This window comes from Hypomesus nipponensis, chromosome 20 (genome assembly GCF_054491055.1).
Source record: "Hypomesus nipponensis isolate SF chromosome 20, ASM5449105v1, whole genome shotgun sequence".
In the NCBI taxonomy this organism is placed as follows: domain Eukaryota; kingdom Metazoa; phylum Chordata; class Actinopteri; order Osmeriformes; family Osmeridae; genus Hypomesus; species Hypomesus nipponensis.
The window spans coordinates 4,794,078-4,818,362 of NC_140380.1; the positions used below are offsets into that span (position 1 = coordinate 4,794,078).

The 24,285-nt window shown below is 51.4% G+C and overlaps 3 protein-coding genes across 3 annotated transcripts; 1 reads left to right on the top strand and 2 right to left on the bottom strand.

The window, feature by feature from the left end:
- Positions 1–3,300: 3,300 nt before the first annotated feature.
- On the bottom strand, positions 3,301–11,425 carry LOC146245964 (actin-binding protein WASF3). Its single transcript, XM_084683821.1, has 9 exons — positions 11,244–11,425; positions 7,903–8,040; positions 7,622–7,756; positions 7,215–7,368; positions 6,633–6,750; positions 5,969–6,141; positions 5,304–5,570; positions 4,813–5,189; positions 3,301–4,485 (listed from the first exon to the last, which is right to left on the bottom strand). The coding sequence occupies exons 2-9, from the start codon at positions 8,033–8,035 to the stop codon at positions 4,328–4,330; spliced, it is 1,515 nt and encodes a 504-aa protein (XP_084539947.1). The 5' UTR covers positions 8,036–8,040; positions 11,244–11,425; the 3' UTR covers positions 3,301–4,327.
- A 1,395-nt stretch (positions 11,426–12,820) lies between these two features.
- On the top strand, positions 12,821–17,111 carry LOC146245965 (tumor necrosis factor ligand superfamily member 11-like). Its single transcript, XM_084683504.1, has 5 exons — positions 12,821–13,283; positions 13,992–14,216; positions 15,780–15,816; positions 16,145–16,222; positions 16,369–17,111. Exons 1-5 carry the CDS (start codon positions 13,242–13,244, stop codon positions 16,821–16,823), a joined length of 837 nt encoding a protein of 278 aa, XP_084539630.1. The 5' UTR covers positions 12,821–13,241; the 3' UTR covers positions 16,824–17,111.
- A 171-nt stretch (positions 17,112–17,282) lies between these two features.
- Positions 17,283–24,180, bottom strand: LOC146245966 (H(+)/Cl(-) exchange transporter 5-like). Its single transcript, XM_084683503.1, is given in 15 exon segments — positions 17,283–18,107; positions 18,410–18,552; positions 18,554–18,627; positions 18,804–19,202; positions 19,543–19,729; positions 19,879–20,148; positions 20,718–20,990; positions 21,169–21,249; positions 21,356–21,562; positions 21,678–21,800; positions 22,151–22,338; positions 22,446–22,545; positions 22,652–22,785; positions 23,417–23,573; positions 24,014–24,180. Coding segments are annotated over 14 exon segments (2,418 nt in total). The 5' UTR covers positions 23,565–23,573; positions 24,014–24,180; the 3' UTR covers positions 17,283–18,016.
- Positions 24,181–24,285: the final 105 nt, after the last annotated feature.

Genomic DNA, 24,285 nt, shown 5'->3' on the forward strand with positions numbered 1-24,285 from the left:
CACCCCAAAACTCCCCCCCACACACGGTAAGGCAGAAGGGTGGGTAGGAAGGTAGGGTGGGGCAGGAGGGTGTATGGGTGAGTATAGTAGGGCAGGAGGGCGAGTAGGAGGACAGAGTAGGAGGGTTTATAAGGTCGGGAGGGTGGGTGGGTAGGAGGATAGGGTAGGGCAGGAGGGTGGGTTAGGCGGGTATGTTAGGGCAGGATGAGAGGTAGGTAAGTAGGTAGGTAGGTAGGTAGGTAGGTAGGTAGGTAGGTAGGTAGGTAGGTAAGTAGGTAGGTAGGTAGGTAGGTAGGCAAGTCAAGCTGTCAACAGTTGAATAAGCCTCAGTGCTCCAGCCAGGTGGCAGTGCTAGATGAGGCCTGTGTGTCGTCACCCGTCAGGGTTCCCTGTCTTACGTGCTTACGAAGCATCACCTATAGGGTGGGGGTGCAGGGTGTAGCGAAGTTATAGAGCAAATGACTGCAGATCAAGGAATTGCAGTTTCGAAACCCCCCTGTACATTGCCTTGGATGAAATCGAAATAAACACATTCTCATTATTCTTTATGACAGTCGCGAAAACGTTTCAGTCGGGGACAGAGGTGCAGGGCAGGTGCTGGTGGATGTCGCTGTCCGTGGTGCTGATATATAGATGGAGCACCAGTAGTGGGACAAGTGCCGGCCGTGTGCCATACATAATGTAACGGTGTTTGTGTTAGATCATTCCTAGACAGAAACAAGCCCAGCTCGAGCTCAACACGCCCAGCTGCTCCCTGAGTGACAGAGTGATGCATTTTGCATGGGGGAGGCTCGTTAGCGACAAGACACACACTGGCAGAGGCGTCACAGTATCTAAATGAAAAGCGACACAATGCAATATTACGCTACCTTACGTTAGCTTTCATTCATTTATCATACAGTCCGTCACACACATGCTTAAAAGTTACAATTCACTCATTTACATTCAGATTCATTCATTTTTTGAATGACTTCATTCACAAAGCAGCTGCTTTGATCAAATAGTCCATGTGGAAAGTACAGTAGAAAATCACACATGCAATAATACAACAAGTATTGAATACTATTTCTACGTCAGAGAGCCAACATTAACATCTGAGCTACAATACATAGTGCAGTGCATCAAAAGCCCTGTCCTATCTTAAGTGCAACATCAAACAGTTTTGTGGGTGCAGTCTCTTGCCAGACAAAGGTACGGGATCTCAAATACAACATGAAAAGGGAGGACAAATTAGCAGGCGTCACGATAAGAAGTAACAAACAATAACTCCACATCTAACTCCAACAGTCACACTCGACCTGGGTTGGTCCAGCTCAGTAGTTGTGACAGGGGGACACAGGTTTGAATCCCCCCCATGTACGCATCTTTGGATGAAAGGTAAATGAACACATGGTTATTCTACTGAGCAGCGTCCCTCCCTCTATGTGACCCTGGGGTTTATATCTATGTAACCCTCAGGGTCGCATCCTTATGGTTGTACATAGTAACACGTGATTATAATATGCAAATATAAGTGTTCCTGTCTCCAGGATCTTCCCTTGCTCTCCAGAATGTCTGCCTTGTATCTGCACTCTGGCAATAACCACGTCTGACATCATCATCTCCAGGCATGGCCTGCTGAATGTTCTGAACCCCAAACTAACATGTAGCCGGGTTAGGGTCTGTGGTATCAACAACCGTATCTGGGATCATCTGGATTATCTACTTAATCTGAATAATCTGGATAATCTGGCTGCTACAGCAGCTACTTGAATGATGATACCGTCCGAGTCCAGGTGAGAGGGGACCCGTGCTCTGGAAGCACACACACGCACACTCACACACACTCACACGCAATCCACACACATACCACACACACACACAGCCCTCACTGCTAAAGCCACAGCTATGGAGCGTGAGCGGTCGGTCCTCACAGCTGCTCCTCTGCATGACTGAGGAAGAGTCGTCACAGGGTTCTCTCAACTCTCAGCAGGTTGATACAGAGATATATTTTTATATATATATATATAGAAAATCACTCAACTGATGGATTCTACACATGTACTGTTTTATTTCAGTTCCTGTTTAAAGCATAACGATCACAAATGTTGTCTTAAGGTCTTGTTCGGCTGGTTTAGAAATGTATTCGAAGAATTATGTTTTCATAAATGACACAAAACAAGTGTGGCGTCTGTGTACTTCTTTACTGACAGTGAAGGCGCCTTGGGGATCACAGCTGCCCTAACCTAGTGCGTAGTAACTAAGAGAACCATTCTACTACATTTAGAGGTTTCTTAAGGTTCCAAGGTTAGACTTATGGTCTCTAGGTAAATCACACCTGCTTCTGGTCAAAGTGATCCTGCAGGAATACAAGCTCAGTGTCTCAGTAAACAAATCCACACTATTAGAATTTAGGATATTAAAACAATACACTTATAAATATAAAATGAATCCAGGACTATTTTACTGTCTAAGGTGTTTGGATTCAGACAGGGTGTGAGGGGTTAGTGTGTGGAACTCTGCCATTGGTCAGTGTCCTACAGAGGGGCTCTGCCATTGGCCGCTGCCCCACCCCTGTGAGGTCCTGGCACATATGTTATGGAACAGATGGAGGTGGTTGGAAAGAACAGTGGGAGAAATATGTGTGCAAAATACACAAGCTCAAGTGTGACATGTGTGTGTGTGTGTGTGTGTGTGCAGGTGTGAGCTAATGGAAAAACATTCCCTTATACAATATATTTCTATTCCTCCATCTGTTATAACTCAGCTTCCCTCTCACCTTTCTCCTGGCACACACACAAATACACACACACGCCCCTCCCGCCTCTCTCCTGGTCAACACACACACTCTCATGCACACATCAAACACACACACACACGTTCATACTCGCTCTACTCCTACCTTTCTCTGTCCCCTACACACAAGTTTAGAGACAGCAGGATGAAACCTCATTAGACAGCTTCTGGGGTTTATTAGTTACATGCATCATCAACAGGACTGGAGAACAAGATAAACAAAGTTGTTGTACAAGCAGTGTTACCAAAATCTATACCACAATGGATATTAAACACAGGAGTTGTTCTAAACCCATAGACATCTGAGCTGACACTGATTTAGAAATCAGTCATTCTGCTCTCCTGCCCCATCCCTCCCTGTCCTTTTCCTTCCATCTCCCCGCTCCCGCTCCCACCCTACACTCCTACCCCTCCTGCCCTTCTACCCCCGCCTCCTCCCTACCCTCCTCCCCTCCTACACCATTCCTCCCCACCTACATCTCCTCCTGTCTTCTTACCCCACCTCCTTCCCACCGACCCCCCTTCCTGCCATTCTAACCCCTCCAGCCCATATCCTGATTTAATGAAAAATATAGCAAGGCATTTAAATTCTCTTGGGAACTCTTACACAACTCTGACACACACACCCATACACACACCCACACACAGTATGAGAATAGAAGCTAAAAAAGTCAACAACTCTTTCTTTCACAACCACGTAAGTTTCTGTTTTTCTTTCGTTTTTTTTTAAACAAATAATACAGTAATGTTACTTCTTTCTTGAGAAGGGTTTATATCATATTCAGACACAACACTTGAAAGTGTGAAAGTGGTGGTGATGAGAAGGATGAAACAGATCCTGCTGTCAGTCCTTCTCAGTGAGTAACAGCCCAGGGACACAGCAGTAGAGCTGGAGAGGTGTAGAGCTGTACATCTGTCGAGGTGTGGATCTGTAAATCTGTAGAGCTATAAAGGGTCCATTTCTCTTTGTGTCCATTAGCATCTCAAATGTTGCCCCCTTCCCCCTTGGGGTTAGCCCCTCCCCTTGAATGAAGCCCCTCCCCTTAGGCCTAGCCCATCTGGGTGTGGCCAGTCCCCCAACGTGTAGCACTTAAAATCACTGAACTAAAACCACAATATCATAGACACAAGACCGTTTGTTATATAATAGACTATCATATATTTATATATAAAGCAATCACTGAACAGATGTATGTAGTCACGTGTGATGTGTACTTACAGGATTGCTTACGTTTGGAGGTTGTCCCCTTATGTATCTTCATCACACTTCCTTCCTTCCCTCCCTCCCTCCTTCCCTACCACACTCCCTCCCTCCTTCTCTCCCTCAGGGTCTCGGATATATCTGGACTGTATTCATTAACCTATGTATCTCCCTAGGAACTGAGACTAATGCCTGTGATAATTGTGTACGTGTGTGTTTGTGTGCCTGTATGTGTATGCATGTATGTACTGAGAGTATGTTTGGTGAGTGTGTGTTAATGTGTGTGTGTGTCCAGGTATTGGAATAGCAGCACCCACCCCTGCACCCCCCGGCTCCCCCACCCTAAATTCCTCAGTCGGACCACTCGTTCTCCTCAGGCTCCGAGTCCTCGTCCGATTCGCTGTACTCCACAGCAATGCGACGTGATAGGATGGTGGCCACGTCGTTTCCTACTGGCTCCTTCTTGGCCTCCTGCTCCCTCTGCTCCTGCACCTTCCTCAGCTGGATGCCTGTTCACACACACACACACACACACACACAGAGTACACACACAGTGCACACACACACACACATTCATGAGGGATTCATGAGGGGATAGAGTGGGATGAATTGTGGAGCAATGTGATGCTTAGCAGTGTGTAACATAGCATAGCAAGGTGCAAAGTTCTGTGGCATGGGTTAGCATAGCGTATCATAGCAGTGTGTAATGGTGTGTAGCATAGCATAGCAGTGTGTAATGTAGGATAGCATAGTTTGGCAGTGTGTAAAGTGGCATAGCATGGAGTCATGTTGTGTAGCACAGGTAGCATAGCATCGCACGGCATCGAATAGCGTACCTCTGCGTATGGCAGACAGCAGGTCGCTGCGTGCGTCGGTCATGGGCGTGGCGGGCACCGCCCCCTTCCTGGGCTCCCCAGGCGGGAGGTGTAGGCCCCGTGCAGGGGACAGGGCGTGGCTGGGGGGGCCCGGGGGAGGCGGGGGCGGGGCGGCAGGGGGGCCGCCGGCCGGGTGGGACGGGGAGGGGACGTAGTTGGCTGGCGGGGGAGGAGGAGGGGAGGGGCTGTAGGGGCGGGAGAGGGCAGCGAGGGAGGGAGCCAGGGACGGGGGCAAGGCGGAGGGGGCGGAGGTGCTGTCGAAGGCCGTCTGTGCGGAGGGGATGAGAGGGGGGGGCGGAGGGGGGGCGGGTGGGATGAAGTGCTCAGTCTGGTGGCCGCTGGGAAGAGACGTAGAAAAGACAGTTACATCACCCTATCTACCTCACGACCTACCAACCTAACGAACGCGTATGTTAGACTAAGAGCGTGTGTGCGTGCGCGTGCGTTCACACCTGGCGTCCTTCGTTGTTGAAGGGCGCGGTCCGTTCAGGGCGGAGTCAGCGGGCGGGGCTCCGTGATGCGGGTGCGGCTGGGTGCGCCCCAGGGAGTGCTGACGAGCGGTGGCCGCGGCGACGGCAGAGGCAGGAGGGCGGTAGGCGCGGTCCAGAGATTGGGTCTGGTTGGGATTGGGCAGAGGATCCATCCCGTCAGGGGCAGCTGCTTCCTGGTTGGGGAGGCTGGGGGAGGTGGGGTAGGACATCTCGTCTGAAAGCCCCGACCTGGGATGGGACGGGAGGGAAGGGGGTGGGGTGATACATTAGTAGAGTTAGGGCTGTGGTGATCATTTGAAATTCCTTTCTCCTGAGGCTTTTCACAAAGCGTAACTCATCACTTTAAACCGTATCTATACCGGTGATCTAGCTAGTACCCAGTCCTGCCATAACATAATGATACAATTATAATAATAACGATGATGAATCCATATTGAGTTTCTAATCCAAACATCTACAGCAGCTGACAGCAGTTTGACGTGTTCGTTTGTGTGTGTGTGGGGTGTGAGGTGTGTGATCTATGTGTATGGTGTGTATGTAGTGTATGTATACAGTATGTGTTTTTGTATGTCTAATGTGTATGGAGTGTCTGCTGTGTGTGTGTGCGTGCGTGTGTGTGTGTGTACCTGTCTGGGGACAGTGATCCTTCTGAGGACATGCCGTGGTAGGGTGAGGGTGTGAGGCGTGTGTCCGGGCGGAACTCCTTGTCGTACGCCATCATGTTCCACTCCTGTCGGCGGTTACGAGCCTTACGGACCTTCTTCACCTCCCTGCCGGGGTCCTCCACCTGCTTCTGCTCCTGACACGCACACACCCACACAACAGAGACACACACACATACCACACACACACACACCAGACACACACACACACCACACACATACCACACACATACCACACATACCACACACAAACACACACCAGACACATACCACACACGCACACACCACACACACATACCACACACACCACACAAACACACATACACACACCACACACACATCCATACACACACACGTGTATGCCACATACAAACCACACATACATACATATCACAAACACATGTATGCACACACACACACACACACACAGAGCAGAGTGTAAATCTGAATTGCTCCATGTACAGTGTCCAATGGGGGGGCTGTGATGTCACCATGGTAACATGGCCAGAGAACCATCTGTGCTAGAGGATGGGGAGATGGAGGAAGGGAGGTTGGCAGACAGACAAGAAGACAGACAGACAGACAGACAGTCAAACAGACAGACAGGCAGACATACCGATAGACAAACCTTCTGCCTCCTCTTCTCCTTCCTCTTGTTCTCAGTGGCCTGCAGCATCTTCTCCTTCCACAGGTTGAAGAAGTAGGAGGGGTCAGTGTAGAACTTCAGACCATCCTTCTTATCATCCCTGTAGAGGAAAGAAGATTGATTAAATCTCCTTTCATTTATTCTTTTCATTCTATTCATTCTTAATAAATGATTCAATCCTAAGCAGAAGAGTGTGAGTACTGACCTATAGGGGCTGAGCATGTTGAGTACTGACCTATAGGGGCTGAGCATGTTGAGTACTGACCTATAGGGGCTGAGCATGTTGAGTACTGACCTGTAGGGCTGAGCATGTTGAGTACTGACCTGTAGGGGCTGAGGATGTTGAGTACTGACCTATAGGGGCTGAGCATGTTGAGTACTGACCTGTAGGGGCTGAGCATGTTGAGTACTGACCTGTAGGGGCTGAGCATGTTGCATACTGACCCGTAGGGGCTGAGAATGTTGAGTACTGACCTGTAGGGGCTGAGCATGTTGCATACTGACCCGTAGGGGCTGAGAATGTTGAGTACTGACCTGTAGGGGCTGAGGATGTTGAGTACTGACCTGTAGGGGCTGAGGATGTTGAGGGGTGGGGGCTTGTCACAGCGTTGGTACATGTCCATGACGGGGTTGAGGATGGAGGAGCGTGACACCACCTGCTGGTCCTGGATGGTACTGCTCTTAAACGCCTTCCTCATGTTGATGTCCTGGAGAGACACTGGGATAGGCACACACATACGCTCTCATCAAACACACCTTGTCTCGCTCGCACCCTTCCTCTCCCGGCACGCCCCCAGGCTTGCCCTCCTCCCTCCTCCTCCACCTCCCCGCTTCCTGTCCTCCAAACCCCTCTCCCCAGCCTCCCCCTCCTCCCCCCTCCTTCAACCTCCTCCTCCCAGCCTACCCCACCTCCCTCCCCATCGCCCGTCTCCACCCCTCCCGTCGTTCAATCTCCCCCCCCCCCTCCTCACCCTCCTCCACGGTGGAGTCTAGCTGGGTGACCTTCACAGCCAGCAGGTCCACTCTCTCCTGCAGGCCGCTCATCCTGAGGTAGAAGCTATTAGCCTCTGTGAACAGCTCTCCAAAGATGTCCTCCGCATGCCTGCCTGCACGCACACACACACACACACACACAAACGCACTATAGTTAAACACACACTAAGATCATTGGGAGCTTGACATTACAGTGACCCATCGGTAGCTGACTTACTGAGGCCGAAATATGACAGTGACCAATCAGGAGATGACTTACTGAGCCCGCCCAGCTGTTTGATGATGGCCGCCAGCGTGCTATTGGTCACACACTCCAGTTCACTGGTGACGCCATCAGGCAGGGCGCCGCGGCACAGGTGCCTGGGCTCGATGCTGCGCTGGACAAGGGGCATGGTACCTGGGGGGGGGGGGAAGGTTAGAGAGAGTGTAGTGTGTATTGTGTGTGTGTTAGGGTTAGAGAGAGTGAGTGTATATAGGTGTCCGGGAGGGGGGAGGTGCAAGTGTGTGTGTGCGGCGCATGTGCCTTTGGCATGTGTTTTGGTGTGTGTGGTGTGTGTGTGTGTGTGTGTGCGTTCATGTGTGAGTGTGTGGTGTGTGCACATGCGGGTGTGTGCAAATACACGTGTGTGTGTGTGTGTGTATGCATGTGTGCGTGTATGCATGCCGTGTTGGCCTGTGTCACAGTACATGTAGTGACCATGGAAACCCCCCCCCCCCCCTCCCCGCCACCCTGGTCTTGCGAAACTCCACGAGCCTCTACTGTCTCCTAGCAACCATGAATACTGCTCTGCTGGCCTCTCTCTCTCCTTTCTGCTCCCTCCTCTACTCTCTATATCTGCTCTCTCTCTCTCTCTCTGTTCTCTCCATCCGCTCATCTTTCTCACCTCTCTCTTTCTTCTGCTCTCTGCTCTCTATCTCCTCTCTCTCCGGTCTCTTTCTCCGGTCTCTCTCCTCTACCCTCTCCTCCTCTCCTCCCTTCTCCCCTCCTCTTTACTATTTCAGACTCCGCAGGATCAAACAGCTGAGTCAGATCACACTGCTCCTACATTTGAGACGTGTGTGTGCATGCATGACTGCTTCTGTGTGTGTGTGTGTGTGTGTTTGTTTGTGCGTAGGCGAGTGTGTTTACGTCTAGCGAGTAGCTATACTGTATCAGTGCTCTAGTCGGAGGGCATCACCATGACAACCTCTCGAGGCTTTACATCATGCTCTGCTGCCCAGTACAACGAGAGGAGGAAGAGGAGCGGTGGGGGAGATGAGGGGAGAAGAGGAGGTGAGGTGAAGAAGAGGGGGAACCGTGGAGGAGAGTAGGAGGAGATAGGGGAGGAGACGAGGAAAAGTGGAAAAGAGGAGGAAGAGTGGAGGTGAGGAAAGGAGAGCAAACAGTTTCAAGTATATAACCCATTTGTAACAAGTACAGGCACACTGAAATGATTTGGTCCTACTTCTCTTGACAATCCCTAGCGGCCCATCTAAACCTATTATAATGAATCTAAACCTACACTTATTGCCAATATATGGAAAAATTATATTCCTGAATAATTCACCTAACAATTAAGAATAATCAAACAATGTGTACATGTAGTGGATGAAAGGAGATTGATGAAAGTTGTGGAGATTAGCAGGATATAGTATCTCTGCCTTCTACAACGACCAGCTCAGTGGAGTGAAGGAGAGTCGAGGAGAGACAGCTCGACTACAAGGGTTAGGGTTAGTTTACTCTGGAAGAGGGTGGAGGGGAAGTGGGGCAGGCCATATCCGGGGGCGCGTGTGTGTGTGTGTGTGTGTGTGTGTGTCCGGGGGCAGGGTGTGTGGCCGGGCACAGCTGTCAGATTGCCAGCAAACTGGCACACCGTAGCATCATGACAACAGCAGTCAACGCTCCCCCGGGGACTCCATGCACACACACACACACACACACACTCACAGCACACACACACCCCATGCACACGCACACAGACAGACACACACACACACCAAACACACACGTACACGCCGGTGCGTACTCTGCTCGGCTGTGAAGTCTGTTGTGATCCGGGGAGCAACCAAGATGGCTGCCCCCCATCTCTGCTGCAGTCTCATAGTCTCTCAGAGATCCCTCTGTCTGGGGATGAACGCTCACTCACACACACACACACACACACCTCATACTCTCTTTTCCTCTCTGTACGATGAATGCTCATATGCTCTCTTCTAACTGTCTCTCTCTCTCGCTCCTTTTCTCCCTCCAGGCAGCATGCTGCCATGGGTGGTTTTCCTCATCCCCTCTCCTCTTCAGCCTTCTCTTGCCCTCCTCTTCTCTCCCCTCCTCTCTTCTCCTCTCTTCTCCTCCTCTCTTCCCCTCCTCTCTTCCCGTCCTGTCTTCTCCTCTCTTCTCCTCCTCTCTTCTCCTCTCTTCTCCTCTCTTCTCCTTCTCTCTTCCCCTCCTCTCTTCCGTCCTCTCTTCTCCTCTCTTCTCCTCCTCTCTTCCCCTCCTCTCTTCCCCTCCTCTCTTCTCCTCTCTTCTCCTCTCTTCCCCTCCTCTCTTCCCGTCCTCTCTTCTATTCCTCTCTTCTCCTCCTCTCTTCTCCTCCTCTCTTCTCCTCTCTTCTCCTCTCTTCTCCTCTCTTCTCCTCTCTTCTCCTCCTCTCTTCTCCTCTCTTCTCCTCTCTTCTCCTCTCTTCTCCTCCCCTCTTCCCCTCCTCTCTTCCCGTCCTCTCTTCTACTCCTCTCTTCTCCTCCTCTCTTCTCCTCCTCCCTTCTCCCCCTCTCTCCTCTGCTCCTCCAGCTTTCCTCTCATCTCTCCTTTCATTTACTCTCCTCTACCTCTTCTCTCCTCTCTTATTCTTTGTCCAGTCTTCTCCTCTCCTGTCTTCCTCTCCTAGTCTCCTCCTCTCCTCTCTTCAGCAGTCAGTCTCCACAGTAATGCTGTACAGCTGATTAAAGAGTGGAAACCATGGTAACCTCCACTGTGAAGTCTTCGATCACGATTTGTGTCCTCTCACTTTGCATGCACACACACACTATGCATGCACAAAATCACACACGTGTGCATCCAGGTGCATGCACTGTATGACCGGGTTGTGTGTATAGAAGGATGACGTCACGGGATGCGTTCATTCGGACCGGACACAGTGGAATAACGGATTACGTCATTGGTTCGACAGGCAAGTCCCCGCCGAAGACGTGCACATGATTTGTAAAATCAGAGCAAACAGGTGTGTGCGCGCTTGCGTGTCCATTTGCCTAGTCAAATACAGAAACAACGAGGTCAAGTCATAATTTAATTGCTAAAAGAGAACACCGTTTGACCCGCAGGCTTGGACGTGTTGTTTCCTAATACCCATATTGATCATCTACTGATAATGACATGCCCTGATAACGTTGGTAGGCTCTCTCTCTCTCTCTCTCTCTCTCTCTCTCTCTCTCTCTCTCTCTCTCTCTCGCTGTCTGTGTCTGTCTCTCTGTCTCTCTGTTTCTCATCAAGCCTTCGGAATTACATATAGCCTACGCACCACAAGCTTTACTCCCAAACGCATCGTTTTATAGTTATCTACACGCTCCTAACCGGGAATTAAACGACCAGTGACCAGCGTGTGACAATAAGGATGGAAGCCTCACCTCTGCTTAGTCCTCCCGCGAGTAGGGACGGTCCTCTGCGTGGCTAGTCCAGCTAATCACCCATCAGCGGCGGAGCGAGTGTGAACGCGTCGGCGTGCTGCTATGAGTATCGCTGCATGCTCGCGGCGGAGGGAATGGAGGACGGTGCCGCCGCTTCTCCGCGGACTCTCTGCATGTGTGTATCACTGGCAGCCTACGCGAGCGCTCTGCAGCGATGACACTACGGAGCATGCGTATGGAGGGCGCACGCAGGCACAACCATCACCACCCTTCTTTTCCGTGACGCGCACGCTCACGCGCACCCACACAAGGACACATATTATGTACGTGACTTATCTGTCATGCATGCAAGACTGGAACTGAACTGTAACCTTCTGAGGTTGGGGGTGGGGTGGGGGTGAGGGGTTAGGGAGGGATTAGGGAGGGGGGAGGAAAGGGGGAGGGATTAGAGAGTGAAAGGGGAGGAGTGAGGGAGTGGTGAGGGAGAGAGGAGTGAGAGAAGTAGGGGTGAGGAATTGGTGAGGGGTGAGAGAGAGGAGGGAGGAGTGAGTGAGTGAGTGAGTGAGGGGTGGGGGGTTAGGGGGAAGGGAGGCAGGAGTGAGGGAGGGTGTGAGGGGGAGAAGAGGGAGGGATTTGGGAGGGGGAGAGGAGAGGGGGAGGGATTAGAGAGTGAGAGGGGTGAAGGGGGAGGAGTTAGGGAGTGGTGAGGGAGAGAGGGATGAGAAAGTGGTGAGGAAGTGGTGAGGGGTGAGGGAGGGAGGGAGGGAGGGAGGGAGGGAGGGAGGGAGGGAGGGAGGGAGGGAGGGAGGGAGGGAGGGAGGGAGGGAGGGAGGGAGGGAGGGAGGGAGGGAGGGAGGGAGGGAGGGAGGGAGGGAGGACGGAGAGTACTGTGTAAAGAAATCTGTGGGAACGAGAGGCCGAATAAAAGCCTCTGTCATTGTCTGCCAGAGTGTGTGGGTGTATGTGTGTAGTATGTGTGTATATGGTGTTTGTGTTTGTGTGCCTGTATATGGTGAGTGTGTATTGTGTGTGTATATAGGATGTTTGTATGCGTGTGGTGTGTCTGTGTGTACATTAGAAAGTTCTGTGAAGATCTCCCGCATGGTTTCGAGGGAGACGAGGGTGACGTCACGTAACAATGACACCTGGGGTAATCCATACAAAGATGAGTAACCTTGAATTTGATCAAATAAATCAATGTTTCCTGCCATGGCGTTAGATATCCGTTGGGAGGCGCTGTGGTCTGCAGCTACATCCTCTGTGGATTTTCGCGGTGTCTTAAGGAATGTGGGTATCCTTGTGGCGTATCCATGGCATGCCAACTTTTGCAGTGTTACTGCTGCATCATGCGAATGGGATCAACCGAGACGAATCACCTCACCATCTGGTCACATCTGTCAAGCCACGCGCACCTGTTCCAAGCACTGACGGATCCAAGGGGTGAGCAACAAAAATACTTACCACCCCAATCTACCCATGCTAAAATATAAACTTTTACATCATCGTATATTTCATTCAAAATATCATTTTTATTGGCATTATTTAAACTTCAATCTTAGAATGATTTATAGTGGCATCGAGACACACCGTTCCTCCCCGCCTCCATGCCACCCCTTTGCCAGCCCAGGTGAAAATGTCCAGAGATCCGTCCCTTAAAGATCCACTGGAACAACATCAACACAAATACATGGAATTTAATCTGTGTGTCTTTTGCATTATGGTTAAGTTGTGGAGAGTCGTTTGGACGGATGTTAGTTACCATCTAACTAACTAACTATACGTTTCCAATAGTACTGTAGCCTACCAGTTAACCTATTATGATACAGCTATAGTGTTGACTACAGTGGGCCAGCCTCCTGTGCCACTGGGGAATATCTGTTCCAGCGTGATCGAGGCTACACCCAGAACTGCTCCAGCTCAGAAGGAAACATCCCCGTTACCGATAAACACACGTCTTCCTTGACGGCCTCGTCTAACCCGCTGGACGCGACTGACAAGATGCGGGTGGCCCTGACCGTTTCCGTTTTGCTTGTGTTACAGGTAACCTCCATCGTAATGCTTGTTTGAGGTAACATGACGCGCAGGTGAATGTAGCCTAATTATCACCCCAACAACCAACAGTAGAACTTGCATTTTAATCGATGTAGGCTATCTGAAACGTCATTTACATATATGCGTGCAAAGACGCACCGAGATGTGTTCGCCGTTAACTGTGCACGAGATGAGTTAGACGAGTACAATTCTTAACCTTTCGCCTAGTTGTCTTGCATGTCGAGAATCGTCTCCATGACTCATATGCGTGCTTAACATTTGTCAATGTGTCCACGCGCATTTCTTGAGTATTGTTATGGTTATGGAACATTTCAGCACGGTAAAATCTAGAGCAGTTAATTAGTGTAGCAATTACATCAGACTGTTGATCTCTCAATCCTCTCTCTTTCTCACACACAATGACTCTCTCCAGCTCTGTCTGTTTCTCACCCCCTTTATCTCTCCCTGTCACCCCTCTCTCTAACTCCCCCCACCCCCATAAAACTGTGTGGTTTATTGTCTCAGTACTGCTACAGAGCCGGCTATTCCGACAATGCACCAACATCCTCCTGTATGTCTCCTGTATCTCTCTCCTATCTCTCTCACCTGTATCTCTGTCCTGTATCTATCTGTCCTGTATGTTTTACTTGTACATCTCTCCTCACATCTCTCTTCATATCTCTTTCTCTGTCTGTCTGTCTGTCTCTCTTTTTGCAGCTGCAGTGCCAAGCTCTAGAGGAGGTTGAGTGTCTGAGGCTTCTGGGAGCACTGCAGAACCAGCACCATGCCCAGTACCAGAACCAGCACCATGCCCATAACCAGACCCAGAACCACACCCAGAACCAGCACCTGCACAAGGCCAAGGAGCAACCTGAGGTTCTGACCCAGCAGGGAGTGTCCTGCTTCAGCCTGTCCCAGAGCCTAAGAACCTACATCTCCAAGGTAGTCATTCCTGAATAAGATCTATGTCTGTTCAGTAGGTACTACATTGGCCCTGCCTGAATATAATCTCCAAGGTAGTACTCCACTAGCTCTGCCTCATTATCATCTCCAAAGTAGGTACTCCACTTGCCCTGCCTGGACAATCTACATCACAAGATTAGGTACTCCACTTGCTCTGCCTTAATATGATCTATGCCTTCAGAGTAGTCCACAAGCCATGCCTGAACTTGATTTATGTCTCTGAGATATTTTAATCGTATAATCCTGATGAAGCCAATCAGAGCCAGCCACTCAATTCCTCCAGGAAGTCTGGTTTGACTCCTGTCTAATAACTTTAGGAATCCTAAACACCAAGCCCTAAACACACAAACTAGCTTCCCCAGCATAACACCACTTCCTCTCCATGGACTCTCTCCTACCCTCGTCACTCACATGCTCCTTTCTGTCACACACACACATGCACACACACGTACACACGCGTGTAGACACACACACATATCCTCTGTCTAACATCCAAATTAAGCGTGTAAAGCTGATCGAGGTGTCCTGCCAGGAAAGACTGAGTCACGCTCTGGTTAGCTGATCTTTAAGGGGAGGATTGAGTGAGAGGATGAGGGGGGAGGGTACGTAGGAGTGAGAAGATGAGGGGTGGAGGGGAAGAGGGGATGAAGGAGTGACAGGATGAGGGGTGGAGGGGAAGGGGGAATGAACGAGTGACAGGATGAGGGGTGGAGGGGAAGGGGGGGATGAAGGAGTGACAGGATGAGGGGTGGAGGGGAAGGGGGAATGAACGAGTGACAGGATGAGGGGTGGAGGGGAAGGGGGGGATGAAGGAGTGACAGGATGAGGGGTGGAGGGGAAGGGGGATGAAGGAGTAGCAAACGAGGGGCGGAGGGGAGAAGGAGGGAGTGAGAGGAGTGCTGCAGGGTAAGAGGGGATGGGAGGATGAGGGGCGGAGGGGAGGATGGAATTACGTGGAGGGGAACACGTGAAGGGGGTGAGGGGGTGAGGGGGTGGGGGACATGGAGGGGAGGGGAGATAGGATAAACAGTAAGAGTTATAAAAGCATTATGACTAAGCGTCCTCCCAAGTCATTCTATTATCTGGTCCTGAGGCTGCAGATTCTGGTCAAATTACTTAAAGGACAAACATGGATGATTCAATTAAACGATTCAGTGAGAGGGATCCAGGCAGGAAATGCTGGATGTGGAGTCCTTGGGTGTCGACCGGGATTCTCAGATCTCGGACGATCCCCCTCGAGGCGCCCTGGATAGCAGGAGGGGAGGTCGAGAATAGAAGAGGAGATGGGGGAGGAGAGATGCAGCAGTAGAGACACATAAGTGGCAAGTTTGTATTCATAGGAGGCTACTGGAGTTATATGTTGGATTAGCTGATGAGTATCAGGTATGTCATTGTTATGGTGATCAGGTACGTAGACAAGGTGGCAGATGGGAGTTGTGGTCTTCTCGTCCGCCAACTTCAGTTTCGTCCAACTTCATGTATATTGTAATAAACAGTATGTAATTATAGAATCACCTCCATTAGATGCCGTTTATTTCACAGGTGACGGAAAGGATTGTCTCTGAGCACATGCTTTCAGGTAACATTCACACTTGGAACCATCCATCCTTCCATGCATTTCTTCTTCCCTCCATCCTTCCTTCCATCTGTACATCCCTCTTTCCATCATCTATTCCTCTATCCATCCATTGATCCATAAACTCTCTAACCCTCCATCCAGTTCCTCTCCATCCATCCCTCCATCCATGTATCCAATCCATTCATCATCTATCTCCTTCTATCCAACCCTCTATTCATCCCTTCATCCATCTCTCTTTCTATCCTTCCCTCCTTCCACCTGTCTATACATCTACCCCTCCAACCCATCCATCCATCCCTCCCTCTAACACTCTCTGGTCTCTCTTCAGAGTCTCTCCCACCCAGAGGGACCACACGCAGCCTGCAGCCCTCCGCCCACCTCACTCTCCGAGACAGCGGGCTACAGGGTAGGTATCTCTCCCTCTCCCCCAGGTCCTACTTACCCCTCCTCTTCTTTAGGCCCTAGTTACCTCTCCATTGACCCCAGATCCCAGTTCCCTCCCCCCACACCCCCGTGTCCTGTTCACCCCTTCCCCCTCCCATCTCTCCCCAGGGCCCGTCTCATCCTCCCCCCAGAGAGACCTCCACCAGTCCTGCCGCTACCCGGTCCTGTCCTGGTCCAATCACAGCATGGTGTCTCACCTGTACAACATGAGCGTGTCCGGGGGCCGTCTCCGCGTGGCGCGCTCGGGTCGTTACCACGTCTATGCCCAGCTGACCCTGCACTACGCCTCCCTGGGCCACCAGGGGGCGCCGGAGCCCAGCCACCAGCTGGTGCTGTGCGTGAGTAGGAAGACGTGGTACGCCAAGCCCATCCTCCTGCTGAAGGGCGTGGCCACACGCCGCTGGGCCCCCGATCTTGAGCCTGCCGTCCACTCCCTCCACCAGGGGGCGCTGTTCTCCCTGCGCGCCGGAGACCAGCTGCTCGTCTCCGTGTCGTCCCCCGCCGTGCTGCACCACCCTGAGGACGCTGCCAGCTACTTTGGGGCATCCCGCTATGACCCCTGACCCCATAGAGGAGCTTGGTTACTGTGCCCCACTGATAAGGAGAATGACAATCATGGAGGCAATTCCTCATTTAGCCAACAAACATGTTTTTTATCTGGGACTTTTAGTTACATTTTCTATGTTTTGTATCTGGGACTTGTAGTTCAGTTTTCTATGTTTTGTACCAGCAGTTTTAACTGAATTATTCACAAAGGTGATTGAGTGGTTATTCATTTGACGGCTTGCTACAGCGTCTGAGCTGGAAGTATGACGTATGGTTGGACTGAATAAAATATATTAGTATGAGAATTTAGCTGTTCACAGAAATGCAACACTGCGTTCAGTTTCAGTGTTGCTCATTCATGTTTGGACTTGTTTGTTTGAACCAATTTCTTGATTTCCTCATGTGTCACCTACTGTGCCATCTCGCTCTCTGTCTGATTTATTCCTAGCAAAGTTCAAACGACAGGAATGCATTAGTGATATATTACATAGTTTATAATCTTAGATTAGTGTGAATTGCAGTTAATGAACACATAACACACATTTGGCTTCCCAGGTTAGGGAGTGGTAGTTCCTGGGGAGTGCCTGCTGTAGCTGTCAACCAGCCTAGTCCAAAACAAGCACACCCCAGAGGTGACTCCCCCTGGAGGGGTGGAGCCTAGCAGAAGAGCTGCCTGCTGCCCTTAAGCACCACCCCTCTCGAGGACAGCAGCGTGCTGCGTTAACACAGGATGGAGTGTCTGTGGTTTATGTTGACTGAGATGCATTATTCATCTCTGAACAGATCTCTCAGGCTAAGGGGATGGAGAAGGTGGAGACGATATAAGACATAGATGATATCGATGATGAAGATAATTATGATGATCTTTCCTCTCCCCTCTTTGCTGGTTCTGACCTGCATGCTAAATCAGCACAGCCAACCAACCAGAGTTAACAGAGCAAGCCAGCCAAACAGAACACTGTTCACAGAGCCAGCCAACCAACCAGAATACTGTTAATACAGGCATAGCCAGAAAGCAGATCTAGGCAGTTCTGGGTCTCTGTGCTCCACAGTGCTGTCTGGAGGGTCAGTTGAAGAGGATGGAGTCCTGTGCTCCACAGTGCTGTCTGGAGGGTCAGTTGAAGAGGATGGAGTCCTGTGCTCCACAGTGCTGTCTGGAGGGTCAGTTGAAGAGGATGGAGTCCTGTGCTCCACAGTGCTGTCTGGAGGGTCAGTTGAAGAGGATGGAGTCTGGGTCTCTGTTGGCCATGGACGCCAGGTGTTTAAGGATGTCCTTCTTTGTGATGATGCCCAGCAGACGCCTGCAAAACAAACCACACAGACTTTACACAACATACACACTTTACAAACACACACTTCACACGCACACCAAAACTTTACACAGACACGATACACAGACACGATACACAAAACACACACCTTACACACAACGCGCACACTTTACACAACATACACACTTTACAAACACACACTTCACACGCACACAAACACTTTACACAGACACGATACACAAAACACACATTTTACACACAACACACACACACACTTTAAACAACACGCACACTTTACGCACACACACTTAACACAACACACTGGTGCGTACCCGTTGTGAGTGACGAGGCACTGTCTCAGGCCCAGCTTCCTGAAGATGTCCACCACGATGTCCATGGCGGTGTGGTCAGTGAGAGTGAGGGGGCCCAGGTCCAGGATGCTGCGCAGCTTCAGCGGGGGGGGGGCTCCCGGGGGGCTGGGGGGGCGGGTGCTCCGTGAAGAAGACGCGCGACGAGCTGACCACGCCCTCCTGACGCTGCCGGGCGCTATCTGGGCGGGGGGAGAGGCCCTGCGGTTACCTGGCTGTGTGTGTGTGTGTTTGTATGTATAACAGTGTAAGTGTGTGAGTGTAGTGTGTGCGTGTGTAGAACAGCGGGTGTAGGTGTATGCGTATAACTGTCTGTGTGTGGTGTATAACTATGTCTACGAGACTATGCGCCCCCCACCTATAGAAATGACCAGGTCCCTGCGCAGCACGAAGCCGACCAGCCGCTGGGACTCGCGCGACACGACCACGGGGAAGCCGCTGTACGCCGTGCCGGCCACCAGCTCCTCCGCCTCCCGCACGCTCATGCCGTCCTGCGTGAGCACGGACAGCGGCGGGTCGCCGTGGCGCGGCCGCATCACGTCCATGGCCAGGGTCTTGTGGCTGAACTCCTCCTTGGGCTCCAGGAAGGGGTAGCCGTTGAGGCGGATGTGCGCCTCGTAGATGCCCTCCTTGCCCAGGGCGTCCGCCACCCACTTGCTGGTCATGGCGGCGGCCATGAGGGGCACAATGTACTCCAGGCCGCCCGTCAGCTCGAACATGATGACCACCAGAGACACGGTCATCCTGGTCACGCCGCCTGGGGCGGAGGGAGTCACAACAGACAGGACAGGAAGTCACACCAGACAGGAAGTCTCACCAGACAGGAAGTCACAGCAGACAGGAAGTCACTCCAGACAAGAAGTTACACCAGACAGGAAGTTATTCCAGACAGGACGTCACACCAGACAGGAAGTCACACCAGACAGGAAGTCACTCCAGACAGGAAGTTACACCAGACAGGAAGTTATTCCAGACAGGAAGTCACACCAGACAGGAAGTCACACCAGACAGGAATTCACTCCAGACAGGAAGTTACATCAGACAGGAAGTTACACCCAAGTACAAAAACAGACACACAGCCCCCCGTCTACACTCACCCAGACAAGAAGCAGCCCCCACCATAGCGTACAGGCCTGGTGTGATACAGTCGGCTCCGGGGGAGCACCAGCCTTGGAACACCAGCCAATCATGGTGGTACAACGCCAGCTGCTCCATGCCAATGCCTAGCAACCGCCCCGCGATGGCGCCCACTGCCATGCTGGGGATGAATAGACCCGAAGGCACCTGGAGCACACACAGACCGTACACACACATACCATACAAACACACATATACATACACACACCACACACATATACACATACCACACACACACACACACTGTTAAACACCATACAAACATGATGGAAGTATGTAAGTGCGCGTGGGCATACCTTCATGCCGAAGGTAACCACGGTGATGAGCATCTTAAAGACCAGTGCCAGAGCCAGCTGCCACATGGCGGTGTACACCCCCCTCCCGGCCGGCCTATCAGGAAGCCTGTTGCTGACGCGCGTCACGTTGACGTTGTCGTAGTTACAGAGCTGGGAGGAGTCGAGCAGGCCGCAGTCATTGAAGAGCTCGGAGATCAGCTCGCTGGTGGAGCCGCGCGTGTAGGGGTTAGGAAACGCAACCAGCCCTGTCACTGCCGTCACCACCAGCACCTGCAACAGGAAATCAAACAGTCATCCTCTAGAAACGTTGAACAGGAAGTTAAGCAGTCTTCCTCTATAAACCAGGAACAGGAAGTTATAAAATCATCCTCCAAAAACTTGAAACAGAAAGTTATACAGAAGAACTCCAGAAGAAACCAGACAGTCAACGAGTCATCCTCTCTCACCTGGTTTATACAACAGCCAATCACGTAGTCAGTCAACCAGTCAGTCAGTAAACTAGCCAGCCAGTCAATCAGTCACCTCGTGGTCAGAGTTGGACCGGGCAGTAAAGCAGCAAGTAAGATGGCTGAGCGGTTAAGGAATCGGGCAACCAATCAGAAGGTTGCCTTGCCAGTTCGATTCCCGGCTGTGCAAAATGATGTTGTGTCCTTGGGCAAGGCACTTCACCCCACTTGCCTTGAGGGAATGTCTCGGTATTTACTGTGTCGCTCTGGATAAGAGCGTCTGCTAAATGACTAAATGTAAATGTGTACAAAACAACCAGTGAGGCAGTCAGTTAACCAGCCAGTAAAACCAGTCAGTAAAGCAGTCAACCTGTCAGTAAGCCAGGCATTCACCTCCAGGACAGGATAGCGGCCTAGCCATGTGGTCTTGCGGCGCCGGCACCAGGCGATGTTGGCCCGGATGAACAGTGCCCCCCAGATGCCCCCGAACACCCCCAGCAGCACAAAGGGGATGAGCTCCAGCAGGTGCCAGGGGGTGTGGAACTCCACGTAGAACAGCACCAGGCGGCTGTCCCCAAATGGGTTGATGCTGCGCAGTGTAAACGCCGCCACCAGCGCGGCAAAGAACGACCGCCACAGAGTCTTCAGGGGGAAGTAGTAACTCACCTGACAGGAAGTGGACAGAGATAAGCTGACAGGAAGTGGACACAGATCATCTCACAGCCTGTGACTAGTTGACCAGTAGTAGCTAGCAGTAACTAGTTGACCAGTAGTAGCTAGCAGTTACTAGCAGTAACTAGTTGACCGGTAGTAACTATCAGTAATCTCACTTCCGACGTCTCACCTCCTCCAGGCTGAAGAGAACTCCTCCTATTGGTGCTCCAAACGCTACAGACACTCCCACAGCAGCTGCCGCAGACAGCACCTACACACACACAGGGAATAGTTACCCATCTGCCTTTTTTTTCTTGTCTTCCTTCCCTCGTCCTCAGCCCCCTCTCCTCCACCCTCCCCTCCCTCCCCCTCCTCACCTCTCGTCTCTTGGCCTCGTTCTTGCGGTACTTGGTGAACAGGTGGCAGAGGATGTTCCCGCAGCAGCAGGCCACGTGGACCAGGGGCCCCTCCTTCCCCAGGCTGAGCCCCGACGACACGGCCAGCACCAGGGTCACCGTCTTCACCACCAGGGTCCACTTCCCCAGGTAGCCCCGGATGATGAAGCCGCTAAGGATGGTCTTGATCTGCACACACACACACGCACACTCTTTCAGCTGGACCTTTAGCATGTGTGTGAGCGCGCGCATGTGTGTTTAAGTGTGCATGTATGTGTGTGCTTGTGTGTATATGTGTGTGTACCTCAGGTATGCCAGATCCGCAGGCGTAGGGGGCGAAGGCTCGGACCAGGGTGACAGCCAGGAAGGAGAAGAGCAGAGCCCAGCTTACATACAGCAGGTAGTTCACTATGTAGGCTGCTGCACCCTGGAACACGCACACACAATCCCACACACACACCATGTCGTTCACTACCCAGAGCTGATCATTGGCGCGAATACTTAAGGCCCATAACGCGGTGTCGTTTTTTTCGGTGCCTCACATCCAGGCCTGAGCGGCCGGCCCGGGTGGAGCAAGACACCCTGAGGAGAATAGTTTTTCCATTTTTTGGTTGATTCAGATGTCTCCTGTACTTTGTGTCTCCCCGGTCTGAATATCAGGGGTTGTCAAAGTGTGTATACGTGTGTGTGTGTGTGTGCGCTAACGTGTGTATGCATGTGTGTTTGCAAATGTGTGTGCATGTGTATGTATGTATGTATGTGTGTGTGTGAGCCCACCTCCGTGGAGCCTGTGAGCAGCTGTGCCCAGGAGGTCCACTGGGGGCACTGTTCCCGGTCCTGGAAGGTGGTGTGGTTGGAGCCCCAGCAGCAGTGCTCTCTGTTGAACCAGAACCCACTCAAACACACGCCCTCCTTCAGGTCTGTCATCCAATGAGCCGAGATGTCGATCCCTCCCGCCAGCGCCCCTGCAAGACGGACACGCCCCTCAGCCAATCAGCAGCTCTCTCTTCAGATGTTCCGAGTGTGTGTAAGCGTGTTAGTGTGTGTGTTTGTTAATGTGTGTGTATCCTACCTGACATGAGTCCTATGAGCAGCATAAGCAGCCATCCAGAGAAAGCATCACACACACTCTTCACCAGCGCCCAAGTAGACTCCTTACTCTTACTGGCAATCTGCGCATACACACACACACATAGTTACTGGATGATGTTATTACTCATCAATAGAGGTGAGGTTGGGCTCAAGGTTAGGGGTGAGGGTTTAGAGGTCAGGGGTCACCTCTCGGTGTCGGTCCCGATCCTTGGTCTTCTCTCGGACCCAGTCGATGGTGTTGAAGTCCTCGTACGTGCCCAGGCCCGGGACAGGCTCGTCCAGCAGCTCCAGCAGCCTGGGGACCCCCTCTACACCATCTCCTGGGGGAGAGGGGCACGGGTGGAGGAAAAGAGAGAGAGGCATGTGCAGGGGGAGAGAGAAAGGGAGGCAAGGAGAGAGAGAGATAGGCAGAGGGAGAGAGAGGCAAAGAGAGAGAGGGATAGGCAGAGGGAGAGAGGCAAAGAGAGAGAGGGATAGGCAGAGGGAGAGAGGGATAGGCAGGGAAAAGGGAGAGAGAGGGACGGGCAGTCGGGGAGAGGGGGGGCAGGCAGAGAGAGAGATAGAGAGGAGGTCAGGGGAAGGAAGAGTGGGAACGAGGAGGAAGTGCATATGACACAGACATCAGGTAAGTTCATATCGTATTGTTGTTACAAACTCATGGTGTCTAATCATGCTGGACTCATTCAGACAGGAAAAAGCAGGAACGCCCATAAGCTCAGTAAAACATTGATGGAAACACTGTATCCTGGTATTACTAGTGTCCGAAGAGCCAACAAAAACAATAGTCCTTCACAGACTTGGTTACCAGCTGACATACCACCTCCTCTATCCCCAACCTCACTCCTGTTCTCCAGACCCAACTCTCCGGCCCCAGTTCTCTAACCCCAGTTCTCCAGTCCAGCCCTTGCCCACCCACTACTCAAGACCCAGTTCCGTGGTCGGCGTCCCTACCGTCCCTGTCGAGAGTATGCACGTCATCGGTGACGGAAAAATCCAGCGTGGCTCCGGTTATCTCCACCATATCGTCGTCGCTGCTGCCGCTCTTCGTGCCGCTCAACGCACTGTTCAAGCTCTCGGTGCAGTAGCTCGAGTTGTCCATTCAGACAACCTGCAGCCACACAGAAATTAACGCAGAGTCCAAAGACTGCAGTTAACGGCTTCGCTAGAGATAAGAGCGGTCTCTATACTCTACTGGCGTACGCAGAACAATGTTTGCTATCATCGTTTACCTCCGAGGTATCTAGATATGACTAATTTAAAGCTGTAAGGCCCTAACTTGACATTATTTGATATTGACATGATGCATCTCAATTACTGTATGAGAAACTCCGTCACACTGGCCAATAATAGTCAGATGCTCGGTATCGGGAAAGAGCAAGCGTTGTCAAGCGTTGTCAAACATAACGGATTATTATTCTTAAAGGTTTAGACTACAGTACTGTCCAGTCGCTATAACCGGCTGAATTAATATGAGCTATCGCTGCGTGCCTGAGTCAGTAGTGACCGTATTTTGTATCTTTACAGTAACATCATCAAATCTAAGCTTACCGTTATCTAACTTGATGACTAAGACGAGTAGCTAGCGTTAAGCAAAGATAACGTGAATGGCATCCCAAAATGCTTAGCTATGTTGCCGTTATTGATGGTGCTGCTTGACAAAATCCTCGCGGTTGTTGTCCCATAACTGCATGCAGACAGTAGAAGTCAATCTCAGAGCGTCGCACCATCTGACAATCGGAGCTCTATTATTCTAACCACGTTGTGTAATTGTACTGGTGGTCTGACCAGTCATCTCAGTTGATAGATGTGGTGAAATAAAA

What these genes read in the sequence shown, in the direction of transcription:
- LOC146245964 (XM_084683821.1), bottom strand. Translation starts at nt 8,035, where the DNA reads ATGCCCCTTGTCCAGCGCAGCATCGAGCCCAGGCACCTGTGCCGCGGC. An exon ending in CAAACAGCTGGGCGGGCTCA is followed by an intron (nt 7,757 to 7,902) that starts GTAAGTCATCTC and finishes GTGTGCGTGCAG; the next exon opens with GCAGGCATGCGGAGGACATC. An exon ending in GGATCACTGTCCCCAGACAG is followed by an intron (nt 5,571 to 5,968) that starts GTACACACACAC and finishes GTCCCATCCCAG; the next exon opens with GTCGGGGCTTTCAGACGAGA.
- LOC146245965 (XM_084683504.1), top strand. Translation starts at nt 13,242, where the DNA reads ATGCGGGTGGCCCTGACCGTTTCCGTTTTGCTTGTGTTACAG. An exon ending in TAAGAACCTACATCTCCAAG is followed by an intron (nt 14,217 to 15,779) that starts GTAGTCATTCCT and finishes TTTATTTCACAG; the next exon opens with GTGACGGAAAGGATTGTCTC. An exon ending in CTCTGAGCACATGCTTTCAG is followed by an intron (nt 15,817 to 16,144) that starts GTAACATTCACA and finishes GTCTCTCTTCAG; the next exon opens with AGTCTCTCCCACCCAGAGGG.